This window comes from Ostrinia nubilalis, chromosome Z, assembly GCF_963855985.1.
Source record: "Ostrinia nubilalis chromosome Z, ilOstNubi1.1, whole genome shotgun sequence".
In the NCBI taxonomy this organism is placed as follows: Eukaryota; Metazoa; Arthropoda; class Insecta; order Lepidoptera; family Crambidae; genus Ostrinia; species Ostrinia nubilalis.
This window is the reverse complement of record NC_087119.1, coordinates 5919669-5943841: the sequence shown is the minus strand read 5'-3', so window position 1 is coordinate 5943841 and position 24173 is coordinate 5919669. Positions and strand designations below refer to the sequence as shown.

The following is a 24173-nucleotide window of genomic DNA, read 5'->3' as shown; positions in this document are numbered from 1 at the left end:
TAAATAAAATGACGGATCTAGCTTTGTTGATATTTTTATTATTTAACTTACAAAATGCAATAATCTATCTGTTTCACAAACTTCTATAGTTAAACGGCTTGATAAATGTGAACATTAAAAGAAAATTTTACTTATAACTGTCGCCAATGGATAAATAGTTAAGACTTCACTTCTAACTGTGGCGTTAAACAAAAACGACGTGACACTGTTCAGTGCCCAACGCCATACGATTAGATGACACGCATATCTGTGTCTTCAGCCATGTGGAAAAGAAAACAGTAGTACTTTGACCATTTTTTACACGTTCAATTGATACTTATAGTTTGCATTCGAAATCGAACGTGAACGGCCCGGCATGCCGAGTTTTTATGTTATTAGAAGTGGCAAAATAAGTGTATTTTCTGGAAATGGAGGTTAAGTGACTTTTCTAATACAGTTGTGCTAAACCTTTTCAACTTATTTTGCATTTCCTAACGATTTGGTTGATTACGAGGTATTATAGGTCTAAAAACGTTGTTTTGATTTTCCTCATAACAATTTTTTACTATACGAATGTAGTAAAACTGTCATAATTATTTTATTATAGATAATAGATAGCAGTGGACGTCATTTGGCTGAAACGAAACGAAACGAAACGAATAGATATTCATCAAATATGTGAAAACTATTTTTGTTAGTAAAAAATGACTTTTTGCCTTTTGTTATGGATAACCATAATTATGTATAATGGCAGTCTTAGCATAATGTTATTTATTGTTTAATATCAATTAACGCAACTTTCAAAAAAGGTTGGTCACCTCTATTTTTTTTTCAATCTTACAATACCTAGAAACGAAGGCTACGTATATAATATACGTGAAAAATTAAGTTAGTTTGGTTCTGGGTAAAATTTTCCTGAACCTGAATTGAAGGAGTTACCATCGATTTTAAAATTCCTACACATATCCGTGCCTAACGCCACACGCAAAAAAAGTGATGACACTGAAACGTGCCATCCGAACCGAATCGGGAAACCGCACAGAAAAAAAATGGTACCCAGTATGTTCCGTATTTGCCTCCTTTCTGTTTTTGCCTACTAAAACTACTAAATACTTGTGTATAATAACCATAAATTTATTATTCCTTTGCAATTCCGCTAAGTATATTGTCTAATTCAGGAAATAAAAAATATCAGTACCTAACCGTATCCATAACCTCAATTACATATCCATAACATCATCCCTAGTCTAATTTAACCAAATGGCTACGGCATATAAGGTGACAAATATAACAATAGCGCCAAAAAGGTCGCTCCTGCAGATCTAAACGACCGAGAAAGAAATTTGTGTAATAACAAATTACTAATTACCAGAACTTTGACAAATTACGATCTATGTTCACGAAATCCTTAAGTTTTCTTTATAATTCAGCCATATTTTCATTAATTGCTTTTTGCTGCGCAATACTGCTTTTTGCTGCGCAATACTTGACCGTCTTTCTTTTTCAGAACATGCTGTATTTTTTATTCAACCAGTAGGTATGGCAAATCTTTCATAGCCAGGATCATTATAATATTTTATTATTATATCAGGTGTGTCGGTTTCGGTTTTAAGTATTAAATCCATTGGTTACTAGTCTAGTAGCAAGCTTTATACCTTTAAATAATTTTGTCTGCCTGCTACCAAAATCAAACACATTCGTAAAATACATTTATTTTTGTAGTCTATAAATATAAACAGTTGTCTACACCTTTAATTAGTTACAATAGATTATTCATATCAATCATATTATCTGCAGAGCCGCTGAGCCTCAAATCCTCAATGGATAATTCCATTCTATGATATGATCATAATATAAATAAGTTATAAATGCATATTTATTTACAAATTGTTACGTTCTACCTGACCCAATGTACTATAGTTAAATTTGTTTTAACAGCCTAAAAAGGAAGATTTAAAATTCAGTAAAAAATATCAACACTGCGAACTCGCTGTCCACCAGCTAATGTGTTGAATGAATGGAGAAGTGTCTAAGAAAACAGTTAACATAATGTTAAAATTTCGCTTGGCGCTAAAGATTCAGGATGTTATTATTTATCATCAGAATATGTTTCTTTAGGTAAACCTGCTCTTAATATGTAGAAGCTTTTTGTAATACATATTTATAAAATAACTAAGTATAAATCAATATCAATATTTCTAATTAATTACTTTTAGCATAACTTGCACACAGCTTCGATGGACAGCGAGCATAAATAATAAATCGCAATGCAAAATTTTATCCGTTATAAAACATGAACACTAATGAGTCTATTTTATGAACTAACAATTCAGTCACAAATGAAACATTAAACAACATCGTCAACATCTGCTGGTTGAGAAGCCAGCTTATTCGCCATTGCAGTGAGGATGTCGGTTAGCCTCGCGAATCTCTGGTAGGGGGTGGTTAAGGCTCCCCTCTCTCCCCAGAGGAAGTTGATGTGGAATTCTGTTCTGAATAGTTCCAGTAAAGTGGGGTCGAGGGTCGGACCGAGAGAAGACATCTCCTGGACAACAGTTCTGGCGTTTCTCTTAAAGGTGTCAACTTGGTTCGGGAATTGGCGCGCGGTCTCGAGGTGGGCAGCCGTCGCGTTGAAGTCGAAGTCCAGGGTGTTCATCAGACTGCTAGGGAAGGTGTCGTCTGGCGGCATCAGACCTCCGCCTTCACCGTCTGCGGACACAAGTAAGTGGCTATTAATTAAAAGTTATTTGTCTGCAATTCAATGCAGATTTGAAAGCTATCAAGGTATATCATCAACGAAATATCACAATAACATTTCTTAGGCTAGCTTCTAACAACATTCAAATCCACAACGACAGCTGTGTATTTGTATTCCAATACATAAGTGGACAGACCTGGTGGGTGAGGAGAAGCCGTGTTTAAGTATAATTGTTACTTACCAAATAAATGGAAGCACAGTATAGGAGGCAAGACGTAAGGTGTGGTGGTATTAGGAGGTAAGGGGTTAGTTCCCTCATTCATGCTTTTGAAGCAAGGGCGTAGCTTCGCCTCGAACATGAAGGCATTGTCAGTATACACGCGCCGAAGTATGTTCCATGCATTCTCGAGGCACTCCACCTGGTCAAAAGAATAGTATTAGTACATCAAGTGGCTCTTCTGACGCTAAAATACTATTTCAAATTATTTCATAGATTTGTTTAAGCGAGAGCTTACCTGTGGCATACATAATCCGAACATAATGGCTGAGAAGCCATACAGATTCCCAAGAGCGGTTTTGGTTTCAACTGCCAGCAGTATCCAATCATTGATTGTGTCAGCTCTCTGTCTGTCCGTCTGGCAAGTCAGGATAGTCACGGCAATCAGCAGACGATAAGTTTCCACTCTAAAAAAATACAAATGTAGGTTAGGTATGTTATGGATCATGAATGTTACTATGTAGGTATTTTATAACCATTCAGATCGTTACCTTTCAATAACGTCCATTCGCAAAGGTCTGCCTTGGGGTAAGAAGCACAACTCTAAACCTGATGCAGTTTTGTCCAATCCCTCGATCTGAATTGCATCATCCAAAAGAAAATGCAAATCAACCTTCGTCATATGATTCGCCAATATCCGCGGGCCTGATGTCCTGAGGAGCAACTTTATGGTATGCAGCGTTTCAGACTCCAGAGGCTTCGTCAAACCAGTGGGAATTATTTGTGACTGGAAATTCTCCAGATTTATTCTGGATTCAACGACATAGTCCAAGTTTTCTGCTTGCAACAGCCTCGCTTCCGTTAGGTCGTAATCAAATTGCTGCTTTATGGTGGGTGTCACCAAATTGTAGTCCGACTCGATTCGTTTGTTAGGGTCGCTGTGGGCTGAGCTCTGAGTGGAATCCCCCGAACCATTGCCAGAGTCTGATCCAGAAACATGGTACAAACGCTGGAGTTCTAAACGCCTCTCATCGGCTTTTGGTCCGTCGTACCTCGCCGGCTTGGCTGGAGGGCTAGTCGGCAAGTTAGCATCCCATGTGCTGGAACTGGAATTAGATTCGCTGGAAAAGTTTTTGTTGTGCTTGTTCGTTTGACTTTGAATTACCCCGTCGGCGCTGGCGCTTTTTCCGTGGTTAACATGTTGGCCCATATCGATTGGAGTGAGTGAATGTGATCGTTGCTTTTTAAAAGGCACTCTTAGCTGTAATAACCCTGGTTTGGCTGCAAAATGGCTGTAGAGACTGTAAGGGTTGCCGTAATTTGCGGCGTCGCCTACAGGTGACATAGCGGAGCTGACATCATCACTCGGAATGTAATTCGTCAGAGGCACAACACGGTTTGCCGGGTATTGAATCCGGGCCCCTGATGCTGCTGATATGGGCTTCCCTGATCCAACGTATGATGTAATGAGATCTGCTACGGTATCATAAGCTTCATCTTCGAATTGATACTGGTATCTTTCGTATACTGTTTCAGGATGGACTACGATCTGTAAATAATTTGTAACAAAATTACAAGCTGTTGAATTAACTAACGAAATCCGCACGCATATTCAACGTATCTAATTCTCAATACATATTTTTTACCATAAAAAACTTGGGATAACAAATTACTATATTACTTAGCTAAGCACAATGTAAGATACAAATAAGTATTTACTCTCAAAAAGTCTTAAGTAGGTAGATTAATTAAAATATTCACTTACCCGCTGTATCACGAAATGGAGATGTTGCCCATTAGACCGACAACTAAGGACGTAGTTGTCAGGTTGGGAGGATGAATCCCGAACCAGAAATTCTCTATCTTGCTGCAGAAGGTTTTCAGCAGAAGTGCGACTTAGAGCTCCGTGATACCAGCCATGGGATATAATTTGATCGGATGGCAATGAAAACTCCCATTCCAGCAGTCCAGACGTGGACATGGCACTTGTGTCCTGAAATATTAGAAACACGTTATAAGAGGGAACGAACGAACGAATTTCGATGGAAGCTTTACTTGAATCGATCGTGAACAAACACACCAAAAATAGTAACTACCAGGCTTATAAACGAATACTATGTAGCATACACTTACCATTTCTGGAGGTTTTTTTGTTGTTTTATAACGATAAGGTTAAGTTTTTCATGGAAAGTTGTTGCGTCGGGTGTTGTTGAGGGGTGGACAGCCGGCTCCCTGCGCGAAGGGCGGCGCGCGCGGGCGGGGTTTGCGGGGGCGAGAGGGTTGCGATCAATACGTCCCCTAGGCAACCGCCGCCGTCTGCGAGGGCTGAGAAGCTTCGCAATTGCGCACAATTTATTTTCGCGCTTGCGTCTGAACTTTTAACGATTGTTTACATACTTGTTGGTTGTTTTCTTTAAATGACCGCTCTCAATGATATGCATTTTTAGGGTTTAGTTTTGAAACAGATGATTTTTGATAAGCTACCTACTTTTAACTTTTTTTTACCCATATAATGATAATTTAAAAAGTGTTTTGTCTTTTTAAATATATTAAAAATTAAAACCAATACAATAGGGCCTGCGGGTGTCTTTGGGCGACGGTAATCATTTTCAGGTGATTCGTCTGCTGGTTTTCCTCTGTCCCATAACAAATATAATATTATTTATCCCATCCCAACTAATATTATAAATGCGAAAGTAACTCTGTCTGTCTGTCTGTCTGTCTGTCTGTCTGTCTGTCTGTCTGTCTGTTACGCTTTCCCGCTTAAACCTCGCAACCGATTTTGATGAAATTTGGCATAGAGATAGTTTGAGTCCCGGGAAAGAACATAGGATAGTTTTTATCCCGGTTTTTGAAACAGGGACGCGCGCGATAAAGTTTTTCTGTGACAGACAAAATTCCACGCGGGCGAAGCCGCGGGCGGAAAGCTAGTCGGCTATATAATTTAAAGCATCAGCTAGATTTTTATTTAACTTAACTCATAACATCTAGGAATCAGTGTAGGGCGCGGCGAAGACATTTGCACTTTAATTACTCGTACAACATCATGTATACATGTATCATTTATACAGGTTAAATTTAAATTATTGGCATCCTTTTAATATATTCATACATACTTAAGACTCTACCATCTTCTATAATATAAAAATGAATCGCAAAATGTGCTGGTAAGCGCATAACTCAACACTGGACCAATAACACCATTTCTTTTTAAATGTTCGTTGAAGTCCAAGGATGGCTTCTACGGCGAAATTTGCAAAATTCAACCCCTTTTTGCTTATACAGTGTGTCTGGTCACCGGTGTCCGACCCGTTATGGTGTAATAAAATGATCAATTTTATCGACAAATCCACTGGAATAAAACATTTTATCCCTACTTTTAAAAAATTGCAGCTAATTGTTTTTTTTTTGGGTTTCCGAGTCCAGGTGGATTAATTTATTTAGCAATGTCTACCGATGTGCAGGGCCTATAAGCATAAAAGAGAATTCGTTCGACAGCTAGAAGAGTAGGCAATAAGTAGACATCAACAAATTTATCAAAAGCTCCCATTAAAATCTGTAAGAAACACTTGAAACGTAAAAAATAAAATAAAAATGATGCTTTTTCTTAAATTTTTCAATGAAAAAAAAATCTAGACCGTAAACATACTTTTTTTTCCACTTTTTAGATGCACTAAGTCATTACCTAAAACTGATGTTAATACCTTAGCTTTAAGTCAACTAGTCTAGGCGTTATGAATAATTGAATATGACTCTATCAAACGCGAATTCATCCCGACAGTAGGTGCCCCTACTACTACGCTTAGACTAGTTGACTTAAAGCTAAGGTATTAACATCAGTTTTAGGTAATGACTTAGTGCATCTAAAAAGTGGAAAAAAAGGTTGTCGATAAAATTGATCATATTACTGCGCCCTAACGGGTCGGACACTGGTGTCCGGACACACTGTATACCTAATCAGAATATAATATGTAACCCATGGGCAAAAAAAATGGGACAATATTATTTGATCCTCTAAAAACTAATTGATCTTTTTTGTATGTGCACTTTTAAAAATAAATGATGTATTTTATTATATTTAATCTTTATATTAATTATTGGGTCTATATTAGTTGATCTACGGATAAATTATGAATGATCTTCATTTAAGGTAACATAATATTTATGTTTAACATACTCTTTTAATATTTGGTAAACCAAAATAATATTTGATCCTCTTTTTTAGTTATTGATCTTTAATTTTGTTAATTTGATGATTTTTATATCAAGTTTGCCTTTTAATATTGATCACCTAATAAATACATTTCGATCTATGTATAACTTAACTTTAAAATATATTTGATCTAACTAAAAATATTATTAGTTAATATTTTTAATTAAAAAATATCTTTTAATTTACGCGGTATTTTGTGGTTGAGTGACAATCGTCCGTCATTGGTTATTGAGTTGGCCAAGGGCTTAGCGCCAATAAGCAAGCAGAATGGTACATTGCCATGTTTGTTTAAATTACAAGCTTTGCTTAGTTTGGGACTAGAGGCGCTATGTAAAATAATTTCTTACTTCTGTCATCCCTGAACCCGACATCATAATTTTTACCTAGTTATTATTATTTTTTTTTTTTTCAAATCGCAAGGTTGATTTTCTCTTTGTATACCGATCTCGACTGTGATCAGTGACCATAAAGTCATCTGTCAACGGGTCGATTAGACACGATAATACACTAAACGATATACTTTTAGTGCGACATCGGGTCGTAAGGACCTGATAAGTTTTTTTTTTCCAAATATTTAGTTACTGTGTTTGACAAAACAATTGCAAAACAATATGTATCTTTCGTACTACTGAAAAGACCGAATATATCCATCCCGCACCAACGCATCCAGCACCTAAGGTGAATTCGACCCGATAACGCAGTGTGAACGTGTTAAGTATGCTTTTTTAATAAAAAATAAATCTTTTAACATCAAGTGCCTTTAAATAGTTTCCATTCTTTGACTACAACTTAATAAAAATAAGTACCATAACATACTAATTATTTTGAAGATTATTTGATATAGACAAAAAATATTTTATACAAATCGAATTATTTAAAAAAGTATCACAATATTGAATATTTGGTGCTCATTTCTTTTATTTTTGAGGACCAACAAGTAACGATCAGATATAATTTTTACATCTCAATAATTTTTTGCGTAACTAGTTTAAAAGAGATTAAAATATCGATCGATTTCATTTATTTTATGTCTCAAAGAAAGAGGATCAATCATTAAAATAGATGACCATTTAGATTTTTTATTTGCCGTTTTTGCTAATTTAAAAAGATCATTTAAATACATGCCAAAAAAAATTACACCTGTAGTACATTCCCCAAATACGAAACAAATCCAAAAAAAATTGCATTAATTAAAACCTTGTATAGACGACAGGACATCAAAGTATTTCGATGTGTTGCAGTCAAAACTCATAATCAGTCAAAACCACTTTTGACAAAAGAGTAAAAATAAAGACAAAAAATTATTTGGATTTCATTTGTCTCATATTTTTGGGGAATGTATTCATTAATAAAGTAGTTATTTATCTATACTTATAATAAATCTGTAGAGAGGTCAATTCTGTACATGAAATATATTTTCAAAATAACTATCAGGGGGTGATTAGTGATCGATACTGATGCCAAAAATGCAATCAGTCTGTGTGTCTGTCTGTATGTTCCTTATAGAAACAAAAACTACTTGACGGATTTTAACGAAACTTGGTACAATTATTCTTCATACTCCTGGGCAGGTTATAGTATACTTAGGAATTCCCACGGGAACGGGAATTAGCGGGAAAATCCTTTTGTATGAAAAATCTAAACCGCTTAAGTAAGACGCTTGAAATTTGGCATGCAGGTACCTTAGTAAACTTAAAGCTTAGCTGCAACAGGATATTGCAAAATTCCCACGGGAACGGGAGTTAGCGGGAAAAAACATTTGTATGAAAAATCTAAACCGCTTAAGTTAGACGCTTGAAATTTGGCATGCAGGTACCTTAGTAAACTTAAAGCTTAGTTACAACAGGATATTGCAAAATTCCCACGGGAACGGGAGTTAGCGGGAAAAAACATATGTATGAAAAAATCTAAACCGCGTAAGATAGATGAAGGGGGTAAAACGGGATCCACGCGTACGAAGTCGCGGGCGGCCGCTAGTTATTTTTAAAAGATCTAATTATTTAAAGAAGAACGGTCATCTGTGACCCAGGCCCGACAGAAACGAGACATACCTCAGTTTTTTTGTCATGTCTTAATTAGTTAAATTATACACCACTAAATTTTAATCACCGGAAAAAAAAATCTGGGTAATGAGTTATTGATACTGATCCCATTTGTGCAAAAAAAAAAGTAAAATAAAGTGACTCAAAATATCCTCCTAAAATTGGTAGTTTATTGACACACGCGTCGCTAGCACTATTAACGTACGATAATGTAACACTTATTAGAATTCAAAATGGTCTAAGTTAGCTAAGTATGTAATAATAACACTGGAAGCGTGTTCGAGGCGTGAGCGAGACAGACAGATCGATGCAACGTGCGAGCGCGTACGACTACTCTAGCGAGCAGCGGAGTGACCCAGCTGTGACGCGTAAAATACGGACTAAAGAAAATTTAATAAAAAAATTAACTTTATGAAAAACATTTCTTTTTCTTCTGCTTTAAATTTTTCACACGTTTCTACATAACCTGTTAAAATTTTTTCGGTGATAAAAATTTAGTGGTGTATATTTTTTATGTACGAAATCTATGTATAACACCAAAATATTACCCTTTGTTTTTGTTCAGGCGTTATACAAAAACTAATAACAAAATGCCTATTTATCACCAAAATTGGTAAATGTTTGTACCTAAATGTCTATTACAGCTGCTATGGAATGTATCTAGGTGACCTGGAGATACAGCCGGATTATACAAGGTGGAAACGAGAAGTTACAAAAGGACATTGTCAGAAACCGCCTTAGATTCCTGGGCACAGCAGTAAAGTATCAAAATTAATCTCTTACTTTTTGAATACTTAAATATTAATTAGATTGTAACGGACACTTGAGGATTAAAAAATGAAATAATAAAAGTATTTTATATGTATTCCATAATACTATGACGACATCCGGACATTTTAGGGCGTGGCCTGCTCCATATCCTATGAAGTTCCATAATTTGTGTCGATAAAATCTATGTAAAATCGGCACAAGGCAATGCCGTACTTCATTGTTAGGAATCCATGTAATAGTGATGTTGACTGCGGTCATCATAGACAATAAGATACCGATCTTGTAAATAAAATAAATCGTCCAAATTGCTACAGTATGACTAGATTTTAATTAAAAGTTAAAAATATATTGCACGATACTACAAGAAGCTATCTAATGTGTCCAACTGGTCGAAGGTCATGAATAAAATAAAAAGAATTGTGATCATAACACTGATATAGACAATGACAACAATATGGGATCATCATCTTTAATATATCTGTTACAGTTTCAAAATTCGATGAAAAATCCAATGCCGCTTAAAGTGAGAGAAATGTCTAAAGTTCTAATAGAATTGAAAGTTTTATTCGCTCAAAATGCTTATAACAATAATTGGTAATACATTTCAAATATTAACTACCTTTATAATGTATCGATAGAACCAAAATGATATCCTCTCAGCTTGGAAAGGGAAAACCCAGGATTGGGGGAGCGCTCCAGGCAATTTTTAGAACATTTCATAGGTGGTAGTAAATAATATTTATTTCATTATTAAAATTGAATATTTTGATATTGATAAAATTGAATATATCTTTCGATTCAAATACCGAATATTTTTCAATCGATAATAATTATCGAGAATTGTTAATAATATTCAATTAAAAGTTGTTCAATCCCTAGTCATGCATAGACTAAGACGGTAACCATGGAGATAGTTAGTTTGGTAAGTCACGTGTTAAATGTCAAGAGTGGAAAGTAAACATAGGATTCATGTTATTTATTTACGTGCAAAATGTAAGTAAGTAAATCATAAAAGTGGAACGCCGAGCTATTTCCAAAACCCGTCCAATATTATAATACAATTTGGCTGCGACAACTACAATACAGAACATCTCCCAAATCGATGTGCATAAAATAATATAATACAATACTAGTAAGTAAGAGGTTATGATAACAATATTGCTATCAATAAGTTTATAGAATTGGTCCGCCAGGAATAATTGTTCTTACATAAAGATTTGTGTCATTTAGAACCTAGAAAGTATTATTTCGGCACTGTTGATCTAACGGCGAACAATGTATGGAGAACGAACATTGTCCTTTAAAATGCAATGTTACCAGCTTCCATAATCTGTAACCTATTATTGGTACCATTTGAAAGAGCTCGTGAAGCACTTTCAGAATCAGTAACTAGTTTTTCGATATCTTGTATAGTTTAGAAATACTTAATCGAGTGAGATCACTATAGTTCCATATGTATAACCACCCTGTATAATCCGGCTGTATCTTCAGGTCACCTAGATACATTCCATAGCAGCTGTAATAGACATATAGGTACATACATTTACCAATTTTGGTGATAAATAGGCATTTTGTATTAGTTTTTGTATAACGCCTGAACAAAAACAAAGGGTAATATTTTGGTGTTATACATAGATTTCGAATATAAAAAATATATAATTTAACTAATTAAGACATGACAAAAAAACTGAGGTATGTCTCGTTTCTGTCGGGTCTGGGTTTTTTTTGTATGGGGCGTGACCGTTCTTCTTTCACCGTGTAGAATATAATAACTTATCAAAATTTCAATAATTAAAACCTTGTATAGATGTCGCAGTAAGATAGATAAAGCCGTAATATAGTTATATCCCTAGGGATATAATTATATACCGTAACATAGTTATACGAAAGCGATTCATTACTATTTCACTAGGAATATAGTTATAAAACGGTCCAAGTTTAGTGATATAGTTATACATATTACTAGATTAAGTTTAGTGAAATAGCTTTCGGAGTGTGTGGCGCCTATACTTGTCACTGAGAGAAATATGCCAAAAATTTATGTGTTTTGGTGGCCTGTAAAAAATCGAATATACAGTGTTCTACCACAGAATAATAATAAGTACTACGGTTCTACTAAAAGATGTGCCTCCTCTAAGAAGCATTCACTGCTATGTAATTCTAGATGTTATGATTCTTCTTCTTGGCTGAACAAAAATTAAAAAATACTTTTAAAGAAAACAAGATCTCAAGTTAGTTGAAAACTATTGATTAGCTTTAAAAGATCTTTAATGTTTGATTAGTTTAAAGTACCTATTGTTTATGTTTAAATTCCAAAAAATATTATGATAGACATCAAGACAGCAATAACTTTTATTTGAATAAAAGTTATTGCAAAACTAAATACCTAACAAAAGCGTAACATGGGCAGGTCTCCTACTAGATGGACCGACGATCTGGTGAGGGTTCGGGTAGAACCTGGATGCGGGCAGTGCAGGACCGGTCGTTGTACATAGAAATCCTTGGGGGAGGCCTTTGTCCAGCAGTGAAATGAAATGAAATAGTCATTTGGCTGAAACAACTACGACGACGACCTAACAAAAATAATGTGCATTTAGGATACCTCCTACGTATGTAATAAGTCTAATAACAGACTTTAAAACAACGGATCCAGTGCGTCGTTTGGACACCCGCACCCTCAGCCCGCACCAAGGGTTCCTTCATAAAATATGGAACACCTAGAACTTTATCTTTTTATTTATTTGATCTATTCTAGTAAGTACTTTCATAAATTGACCATACAAAAAATGTCAAGAAAAACGTTCCTGGCATAAAATTTTAGTTTTATTTCGTTCTTTGTTCTCATAGCGATAACAGAAACATAGATTTTGTGAAAATCTCAACGAGACACCTGCGTAGGTGTCCTCCTCCTTCGTCTGACTCTATCGGCGCGTCCCCGGCGACAGAAAGTCAGACGAAGGAGGTTTATTAATAGACACCCTTTGGGTACGAATCCTTGAACAACCTGGGTACACGTGCCAGAATGAAAGCCTTTTTCAACTGTGCAACTGCGTAGGGAAAATCTTTTGGTCACGAGGCTGTGTTGAAATGAAAAGTTATTTTTGTTTTCGCACTTCTTTTGTTTTAAAAAAACAAAGAAAAAAGCCTTATAGAAAACTCTTTCGTTTGTTCCTTTCAGCCAAATGACGTCAACTACTGGACAAAGGCATCCTTCAAGAATTTCCACAACGACCGGTCCTGCGCCGCCCGCATCCAGGCACCTCCCGCGATCTTCACCAGATCGTCGGTCCACTTGGAGGGTGGCCTGTCCACACTACGTCTTCCGGCACGTAGTCGCCATTCGAGAACTTTACTGCCCCATCGGCCATCAGCTCTGCGAGCTATGTACCCCACCCACTGCCACTTAGACTTTATCAACTCGGCCGGCTAGAAGTAATAGAAGGAACAGAAAATAAAGTAATCGAGTTAAATTATCCAGAACACTTCTGTGTGCCTACCATGAGTTTACGTAAGGTGTGCTCGCTAGCGACTGCGTAAAAAAATGACATTTAAATGTATGACATATTGTGCAGCGCCCCTAGCGGCTACTTTCAAGAAATAAAATCTTCATAGAATTTTTTGACGTATTCGCTAGCGAGCTCACCTAACGTAAACTCATGGTAGGCACACTGTTTGTTACCAAAACTACCAACTTACGTTTTGGCCCATTGTCAAACAATTGACTGGAATCAAACGTCAACATCGTCTCATAAGTGCGTACGCGCAACAGACAGCCGGTAAAACAATTCCTTGTTGAAAGTATTGTCTCTAAACATCCCCCAACACCGCTACCATGACCCAGTCGCCTTCCGAGCTATGGCGCGTAAAAACCGATTTTGGACTCTTGGAATTCTATTTGTCATATTACCACTCCGAATTTATTGTTATGAAAAAAGTAAGTTTAACTTTACCAATCACAATTTATTTTAATAAGACGATTAGTTAATTTAAAATGTTGTCAAAACCGTTTTGCAGCGTTACGAAAAATTGTGAGAAATCAATCAAAAATGGTCCAACGACCGTTCAGTGATGATAATCCCGGAGGTAGCATAGTTTGGAGAAATACATCACAATTTCAACCCAAACACAATGAAGCTTTAATGCCCCCTGGATACGCTCAAGTGAAAACTCTCTTCCATAAAATGCAGCGCCCCAAAATGTCAACCATTTTGTCATCAGTGGAGACTGGCAGAGGAAAATCAACGTATTCCAAAATGAAAATAGCGAGGAACGAAAACCCCCTAGAACTGAGACTAGCAAGAAACACATTTAACAATATAACAATGGCCTTACTACAGTCATCTACTGAAGAGAGCATACTTTTTCAACCGCCTGGAGTAAAAAATAATAGTTTTCCAGGAGAAGTCACTGTGGAATCATATTATCAAATACCCTCGCCTTCTAAATTTTTTCCATCTGTAGACGATCGTGACCTACAAAGTGTTGAACAAAAAATCAACACCAAAGACAACACTATTGTAATCCCAGCCCGTCCAGTTGAAAAAGATAACAGTAGTGTTCTGGTTAAAGGTATATTTATAGCAGATGCTAATGAGAAATCACCGAACGCGGTAAGCGATTTGCGGAGTAGTGGTACTAGTGGTAATATGATAAGTACAGAAAATGATGAAAAAGCTGATTTTTTGCTGGAAGAACTCTCGGGAGATGGTTCTTTCGGTTCCAGATACAGCTACAACGTTACGACCAATCCATATACTTGTGTGATTGTGCAGGGAAACAAAGCTGACATCGATGCCCAAGCTCAGTTTTCAAGTTTTGACATAGAGGTACACTTTATATTATTTCTCTTAAGAATTTCCATTATCAAGAATAAAAGTTTTCATGTTTTTTAAACCTTTTATAGCCTTCGTGGGTAGTCAAGAGACAGTATTGGGATTACATTTTTGACAGCCGCTATGAAGCATTGATGAGAAGTCCAAAATGGCCAGCTTTAAATGTAAGAATTATTAAAAGTTTTTTTTAAGTTAACTCATTTTTTTATGTAGCATTCAATAGTTAACTTATCTGTATCATTTGTCATCTCCAGGTGATCTTGTTACCGATTTCTCATGTGGATTCCATTTGGAAACGGTCCTTTGAACATTATCACAACAACACTGTCAGTAAGATTATTTCGAATATAGTGAAGAAACTTCAATTTTACAACAAACTTACTTTTACTTGGAATGAAGTGTCGCACTTAAGTCAATGGTGGAAAAGGACCTCACAAAAGAGTCGTTCGGTAACTACTGTCGTTAGCACACTTGCCATATTCATTACCTATTCATGAACCATACCTAAATTAATATTTGCGTTTTTGATATACAGGTTTTACGGAAATTAGTTAAAAGTGGAAGATTAGAAATAACCACAGGAGGCTGGGTTCAATCGGATGAAGCGACCACTCATTTATTCGGACTAGTCCATCAACTCATTGAAGGTTTGTGTTTATTGTAGCCTTAAATATTATCCTACATTTTGCAATAGCGGCGCAATTCAGAATAAACCTCTTTTCAGGTCATCAGTGGCTAAAAAACCATTTAAATTACACACCTAAAGTTGGTTGGCTTACGGACAGCGTGACTCATAGTCCCACGATGCCGTACCTTCTCTCTGCGGCCGGGATTTCAAAATTCATCATCACTAACGTCCATTACTCATGGGAACAGTTTCTTGCTGAATTTCAGATCAGCGATTTCATTTGGATACAGTATTGGGATAACGACAAGAATACCGCAAATCCCCTGAATCAAGAATTAAATAAGATCGGCAACGAACGCTATCCTAAAAACTCGGTGTTAACTCACTATTTGCAGTTCAATTACGATAACTTCAAAGCTTGCGGACCTAATAAAAACGTGTGCTCGGGAGAATTTGACTTCAATAAATTGAACAAAAACACAGATATACATACTTATAATGTTAAGCAAAAATCCGAAAAGTTACTCGAACAATATTCTAAAACGGGAACTATCTCACCTCATAATGTGGTCGTCGCACCTCTAGGCGGGCCATATCGGTATGAGTTTCAAACAGAATTTGACTATCAGTACAATAACTATCAAAAATTGGCTGATTTCATAAATCTTAACACCGATATTTACAAAGCGAACATTGACTTCGGCACACCGAGTGATTACTTTAATACGATTCTAAGTAAACATAAGGCTTATCCTACCTTTCAAGGGGATTTTTTGAATTTTGCTGATATAAAATCGGGAAGTCCAGCTTATTGGACTGGATTCTTCACTTCCAGACCTCTACTTAAAATATTAATTCGACGACTTCAGTCCACGTTACGTTCCACAGAAATATTACTTACATTCGCGATCAATTACAACGTTTTTACACGACATAATTCGACTAGTCTCTTAGAACTCCTGACCAAAGCAAGGGAAACTGTGGCGAGACTTCAGGACAGGCATGTAGTAGGAGGTACTATAGCAGTTAACATCCTTCAGTATACCTACAAAATAATTCTATCTTCAGTCAAGGATTGTTGGCATATCCAAGAAGTCGCTGCGAGTCTATTGACTATGAAACCAGACAAAAGTTCACCATATCTACATAAATTAGTCTACCGAGAAGGAGAATTCATCTCTGTTTTTAGAACAGTTGATGTTGGTGATCAGATATACGTATTCAATTCCTTAAGTCAAGAAAGAACTGAAATCGTAGAGTTAATAACAAAACATCCAAACATTAGGGTGGTTGACCATAACAAAAAAGATCTTACTATCCAGATCAATCCGGTCTGGACTTACAGTTCCGATAATTATATCAGGATTTCAAATGTTTTCTACAAAGTTATGTTCGCCATAGTTGTGCCACCTATGACTTTAGAGCTATACAAGATCAAAGAAACTTACGATGCCACAAACAATGCAGCCACGATATATTGTGTGCATTGCACAATAGACAATTTTGAAAGTCAAACTTCCGTATTTCCTTTTAATATTCTACCACTTCAGCCCGGTGATATACAGCTGGAGAGTTATAAACACAGAATCGTAATAGACGAGCTCACTGGATTTCTAAAAACTGTTATAGAAAAGGAAACCAATACAGAGAAGACAGTTTTAATTGACTATGGAGCATTCAAAAGTGCTGATGTCAACGCTGGCATATTTCTGTTCAATACGAACGTTACAAGACCTCTTCATGACATATTGTTGCCTTTCAGAGATGGCACTAAAACCAAAGTATCAATAATAATTGCTGGACAAGTTACTACTGAAATGTCTTCAGTCTATGGGCGTTTACTGCAGCATACTGTTAAATTATACAATCTTGTAAACGTTCCTTTAGCCAAGTCTATCTTCATCGAAAGCAAATTAGATTACGAAATATCGCCGAAAAATAGAGAACTCGAAATTTTTCTATCCATCAAAACTGAAATAGCCAATGGTAACCATCCTGAAATATACACGGATAATAACGGATTCCAGCATACTGCGCGAATTTTGAATATAAGTAGACGAATAGAGTCAAATATTTACCCTATAACAAGTATGGCTTTCATACAAGACGCCAAAAGCAGGCTCACCTTAATTACTGATCATGCTCAAGGGGTGACATCATTACAAGAAGGCCATTTGGTTGTGATGTTAGACCGAAGGGTGCTTTTCAACGACGGCAGGGGTACACAGGAAGGTCTAGCAGACAGCACTACGACATACCATCGACATTTCATTTTGCTCGAAAACTTTGTAGACTCATCTAACCAATATAGTCAATACATATCGCGCTCGGAGCTGAAGTTGCCTAGCTTTTCAGCTTTGTACCTTGCCAACTCTGTAGACAATATTTTAGACCTATTCGTAGTCGATAAGAAGCTCGCGGACTTGTCTCATTATGCGTTCCTTCCTTTGATCAAGACTTCATTTCCATGCGATGTGGCAGTTATTAATTTTCGTACTATAGTAAACAGGCATTCTCTGCATCTTTTCACACCAAATATGGCGTTACTAGTGCTACAAAGGCAAAGTGTTTCTTGTAGAATCGACAATGCTGCTCAACTAAATTGTAATGGAGACAGTAGTTTTTCGCTAGAGAAAATTCTGCGTAACGTAATTGCAGTGTATCATACTAATTTGGTTGGAACTAATGAAGGGGTCCCTATAGGCTACATAAATCAGGAGAATTTCCCACCCATGGAATTGATGACTTTGAAAATATTTTTCTAAATACTCTTGCTTGACTTATCAAGACTTTCTCCAACTATTTAAGCCGTGAAGATAAGAATTTCAAACTGTCAATAATTGACTAATCAATGGCCTGGAAAGCTAATGGCTTTATTGTGTTGAGTGCATTAGGCGTTAATTCGGCGCTAGGCGAACATTTCTACACATTTGTGAGCGTATTAATTGCTAAGATTCGCTAACAGTAAAGTGGCCATAAGATCAGATTTTTATTATGTTCAATGCCAGATCATGAGGTTCGATACTTCACCACGATGCGGCCTGGTTAGGTCTTCATTAACCATGCTTGGTAATGCAATGTAAAAAAAAGATAATCTAGGTGTCTTATTGTACGAAAGTAGTCTTCTGCAGGTAGTTCTAGACAACAAGAGGGGAATTTTATTTGGTAGGTACTCCGAGATCAGGCTTGAATAGAACTCCCTGTAGAGCTCGTCATCGTTTACCGTCTTTTTTTAGGAAGTTTTTACTTTATTGTACCTGAATCCTGAAACTCAAAGTTATTTCCTAGAAACTGCAAGGCGCAGTTATGCCCAGTTTTTCATGACCTCGCTGGTAAATAAGAAGTTATGTGATGAGATGAAGTAAACTGTAGTTTCGGGATTCAGACCTCAGAGTAGGTACTTAAGTAGGTTGTATAGTTTTAACCGACTATTCCAATAATTATGTTCGAAGTTATACTTGCATGATCAAAACTGCAAATTGTTATTTATATTCTTACAATTGTAATAAAACCGTTAATACATGTTTAAATAATTTTCCGCATTTTATTCAATTATATTCCTACTTTAATCGATAAAAAAAATCCGAGCTAAGATGGCCACCCCCTTTAAAAGAGTAATTTTTTTGTTCTTTAGACGACAAGATGCGTAATTATGTATCAACTAAATTCAAAATAAATGCTTCGATCGATCGAAATTATATCGTGGCGCGCACATCCTAACCTTGCTGGAATTCTAAACCTGCCAAGTGTTAATTGAAATTGCAGACGAAGGGTCCCATCGTACGAGATCTACTTTTACCTATTCTTAAAGATTCCTAAATCGAGTAGAAACAAAGACTATTAGGTCCTACCTACTTAGTGTGTAGGAGGATTTGTTTTGCATTTCCTCACATTTTTACTTGTTAATAAGCGAAAAGTGAAATACCTGACATGTGAAAATTCGAAGTAGCCATGACTTTACTTCCCTGACTTAAAGAGTCAGTCATACTCTTCATGGAGAGACATTTTAACAAGTGGGAACAAAGGATACCTTCCCTTACCCTCTTGACAACAGATACATAAACAGCGGAGGCAAATTACTTATTAGGATCCCATTGTTATTGGTACGAGTACAGTTTGGGTTTAGAACCTTTAAAAAGGATTGCAAAGCACACTAACAATCAAGTAAAAAATAATGACCCCCTCCCCCCTATTATAAGAAATAAGAGAAGGCCGACCCCCTCCCGAATATTTATTACAGAATCTAAAGGAAAAAATGAATAGCACACGTACTTATAGTACCTTACACAAGCGGGGAATTCCGCCCGAGGCGCAGTGCAGATGGATGGAGCGAGAGTTTTTCTACACGCATCCGAGCGAAAATTTTAACTCTATGCATTTTTGTAAAAAAATAATTAATTAATAAAATAATACTTAATGCCTTTAATATGAGCCAAAAACAGATGATAATAATATTAATAAAAAATATGCTTTTGCTTGATAAAACCGTAAGGCGATGAATACTTAGGTATCAATCGCCAAATCACAAAGCAATAAATTCATTTCGCTATTTGAATCGAATTAAAAACTTCGTTAGTTTGTTGGTAACTGTAGTGTTGCCTAGTGAAGCCTACCTAGGTATTTTCAGGTGTAAGGGTTCCAAATGAATTTCACATTCACAAAATTGGTTGAAGATACTTTATTTCTCTTCTAGAATACAAAAAAAGACACAGAAAATAGTATCATATGTTATACATACGAGTATAAGTTATAGAAATATCGTATAGTAGGTACAAATTTTCGGGGTAAATTGTAAAGTTTTCAGTCAGAATTTAGTGTGATACAATGCAATAAATAAATACCTACAGATTTGGTTCGTACAAATGTACTTTGACACAATTTAAAACATTTTTAAAAGTGGATAAAAATATAACATAATTTGGTAGTAGGTACATTTACATACTTTTAGCATTACAATGTCTCCTTTAATTTAAACAATGAGTAAAACATGTAAAAAATATTCCTGATTATTAATTTTGAGACATGTTTTTACATTGTGAAGTAGTAAAATAAATACACACATTGAATGGGATATTGGTTATTACACTTATATGGTACGTGGTTATATACGGATAATACTGAATACCAATAATCATCGTATTTATACGACGTAAGTACCTTAAAATCTAAACAGATCTTGAGACGATACAATGCTCAAGATGCTGTTTGTATATCCACGCTACGCGCCTGATTCGCCGACGCAGACATCGCCCGGCTCCAAGAAACCTCTTCTTCGTCAGCCGTCTCCAGAAGACGCTCGATGGCTGCCGGCGAAGGAAGGTCCGAGTAGGTGGATTTAAAAGGCGGTCTTGTACAACAAGCCGCAGGTTGTGCACTTCTTGATAAACATCAAGTTTTTCAAGGGGTCATCTGGATTAGTCGACGACACAGTGCGCTCACTCCTAAAGGTGTTGGCCATATCCACCACCTTATCAAACGTCAATTCAGAAAGCTCCAGTTCCAGCAGCCTCTCCCGATCCGGCCCGTTCAGCATGCCCATCAAGAATCGATCGCGCAGCATCTCATCTAGTATAGTTTTAAAATCACAAGGATCAGCCAAGTCTCGCAGCCGGTGAGCCCATTCTGAATAGGACTCCCCTTCTACCTGAACCGCTGCGTAAAATCGAGCCCGCACACTGAAATTCATACTTTCTGCTGTGGAGACTTGATTCTTCAATTCTTCAGCGCGGGCGAGTTGGGCGACAATGGAATTATGTTTTGCAATTATTAATCTTTTTGCCAGACGAATTATATCGTAAGAAACTAACCACTTCTCTAGCTTGGCTTTGGTACGCGTATCAAGGGGACTTTTGTCGTCCTCGGAGTGCGACTCGCGTGGAACGCCCATTACTTACCTATATTTGAGCAATGTAAGTAGATACCGGCACCACGCAATTTAGCTAGGGGTCGCGCAGGGGTTTGCGCACTGATCGATAAGGAGTCAGTAGTGAGGAGGGTGTATTATTTAATTCCCACTGCATTGAAATTTCGAATGAACTACTTGGAATGCTTAGTTGATCATCTACCATTCAAGATGACAATGTGACAACAATAGATTTTGTGATTCATGATTACTAAGTAAATTAATTACTAGCAATATCTTTGATTAACAGAATGGCGAACACTATGGCACTCAGCAGGAGCTTTTATTAAGCCGCTGGCTGCTAAGCGTCATCACGACCAATGGGTAGTACTTGATTGTTTAACATCAGTCGTCATCAGTACTTACCAAACGGTTGCCTATTTCTGCAATTGGTTGCACCTCTGTATATTCAGATAGCTGAATCACCCATAAGACAGCATCCAAATCTAACTCGGGAGCTTGCATCACTCATTCATACAGGGTGGAATTTTGTAATGCCACCTGGACGGAAAGTACTCTTAATGTTATAGATAGAACATTTTTCTCAAAGAAAACATTCCTTTAATTTTTAAAAGAAATAGAACTGCATTCAAAGATTTCCAAAAATTCGGTTGCCACACCCGGGAATCGATCCAACTAAAATCTGTTAAAAATTACATCCTGTATTTCTATTACATCGATCGTTAGGGTTAAGTATAAGGATGAATTCTCTCTAACAAACTTGATAAATCAAATGAAAGGAAAACCATGAAATCTTAAATTATTTTAATTATGTACAGAAAATTGAATGGTATGGTAGTGAATTTTCGAAAAAAATACAAAATTTTTGAATTCAGTTCTCTTTCTTTTCAAAAATGAATGAATATTTTCTTTCAGTAAAATTTTCTATCTACTGTATTAAGAGTACTTTCCCTCCAGGGGGCATTACAAAATTCCACCCTGTATACAGGGTGTGGTTTTGTAAAACAACGCCCATCTCAGGGGTGGTAGTATACACGACACTGAAGCCAAAAAAAAACAAAAAATCCATGAATTCAGTAAAATGGTACTTTATTACGCGGGCGAGCTAATCGGTCAGTCCCCCCGCTCTCTCGGGGAGTCTCTGCTCGGTGGTGTAGCGGGGTACGCGGGGTTGGTGGGGGCGGTAACAAGCGCCGTCTCGAAAGTTTTAGAAGACGTTTGAACAAAGTCTTTTACTAATAAAGTAGTATTTAATTTCTATTTTTCTTGTAATTACTTTCATGTGTACTACTACCCCTGAGATGGGCGATGTTTTACAAGACCACATCCTGTAGGTATAGGCCTAAATTAAATTTCAGGTGAATATTATCCTATCCTACTAATATTATAAATGCGAAAGTTTGAATGTCTGGATGTTTGTTACTCTTTCACGCAAAAACTACTGAACGGATTTTGATGAAACTTTGCAGTATTATTGTTTAAAACCCAGAATAACATTATAGGCTATAATTTATGACAATCTGTGACAAACGAAATTTCACGCGGGTGAAGCCACGGGCAAAAGCTAGTAGAACATAAAATAAACCGGCAGACCCAAAGTTCCAAGACCCATTCTCCATTATTGGGCAATGGTGTCAAATACCCAATGGAGAATGTACTACGTGTGCAAAATCACTTGAAACCTTTGTTACAGTTAAGTTTTTACATTTATACAAATTCATTTGTTTTTATTTCATTCAAAAATACCAAGTACCTAGGTAGTAAATCAGTTATGATTTTATAGGCATTCATCAAAAAATTCAAAGTTCGCATAAAAAATATCGAGTCCCGCCAACGGTCACGTGACCCCGTGTGACTTGGTCCACTCAGTCGCTATACTCGTAGCAGTTGTAGGTATCTCGCGCAGTGTTTTGTGTTCTGTTGTTGTGTGTTGTATGTGGTAGGTATTTAATTAAAAATGGATGAAGGATTCGAATACTAAACGAACGAGCCCAAACTCGATGTAGTTAAGTTGTTTTATTCCGGAGTTCCTATAGCCACCTTCCAGCTCCATCATCAGATCAGCTCCATGTTATCACAATATTGCATGGTCATCCGACATGTATATGCGAAATTTCAGCTTAATCTTACAAGTTGAATTAAATTAAGTGGATTTAATTCAACTTGCAAGTTATTAATCTAAGCTTGCAAGATTCCACATTCCATCTATCTGTCACCGTAAAATTGTGAATTCCGTCAGATTAGGTCAGATTATAATCTGACGTAGTTAAATTTTATTACAATCTAACCTAACCTAACCCACTGTTAGTTTACAATCTAACGCGTTATAAACTGACAGAGTTCACTATTTCACGTTGACATCTACAAATTTTGAGCCAGTATAGTTCCAAAATACTGTGGGTCTAGACAAAGTGCAAATTATAATCGCAAACCAGTCGAAAAGTGGTCGAAAAGCCCCTTTTTTGTATGGAGTTTTGACGGATTCGATTTTCGATTCGATCAAAAAGTGCGTTTTGTCTAAGGGGGCTGGACTGTCCTGTCGATGACATTGACAGTGGGGCGCCACCGTCAATACCGGATCGCTGGTTCAGATTTTTGTCATGTACCGGATCGCTGGTTCAGATTTTTGTCATGTCGGAAACCATAATTATAGTTGAACGATGGTAGCGCCCCCCTGTCATTGAGTTTGGTGGGACAGTTCAGCGTGGGTATACTATGACATGACGTCACGCGTATGTGGCCCGGACCTTTAAAATTTAATATCTTGGAAACTAATTGACGTATCGAAATAATTCTTTCACGTGTATTTTTTATTTTTAACAGAGAATACAGAAAGCTGAAAAACAAAATTAGTGAACATTCTCCGTTATATATTTTTTTATTACATCCAGTAAACTGGAAGGAAGATAACCATGCAAAGAAATTAGCTA

General features: G+C 36.6%; 1 protein-coding gene and 1 long non-coding RNA gene across 2 annotated transcripts; one reads left to right on the top strand and one right to left on the bottom strand.

Moving 5' to 3' along the window:
• Positions 1 to 89: 89 nt before the first annotated feature.
• LOC135086454 (breast cancer anti-estrogen resistance protein 3 homolog) lies at positions 90 to 5115 on the bottom strand. The gene is made up of 6 exons (XM_063981170.1): positions 5028 to 5115; positions 4660 to 4887; positions 3446 to 4443; positions 3193 to 3361; positions 2919 to 3096; positions 90 to 2688 (listed from the first exon to the last, which is right to left on the bottom strand). Exons 1-6 carry the CDS (start codon positions 5028 to 5030, stop codon positions 2327 to 2329), a joined length of 1938 nt encoding a protein of 645 aa, XP_063837240.1. The 5' UTR covers positions 5031 to 5115; the 3' UTR covers positions 90 to 2326.
• An 8574-nt stretch (positions 5116 to 13689) lies between these two features.
• Positions 13690 to 18914, top strand: LOC135087130 (uncharacterized). Its single transcript, XR_010260685.1, has 6 exons — positions 13690 to 13854; positions 13935 to 14746; positions 14824 to 14916; positions 15007 to 15201; positions 15288 to 15399; positions 15477 to 18914. It is a non-coding gene; the product is annotated as an uncharacterized LOC135087130 (long non-coding RNA).
• The last annotated feature ends 5259 nt before the right edge of the window (positions 18915 to 24173 follow it).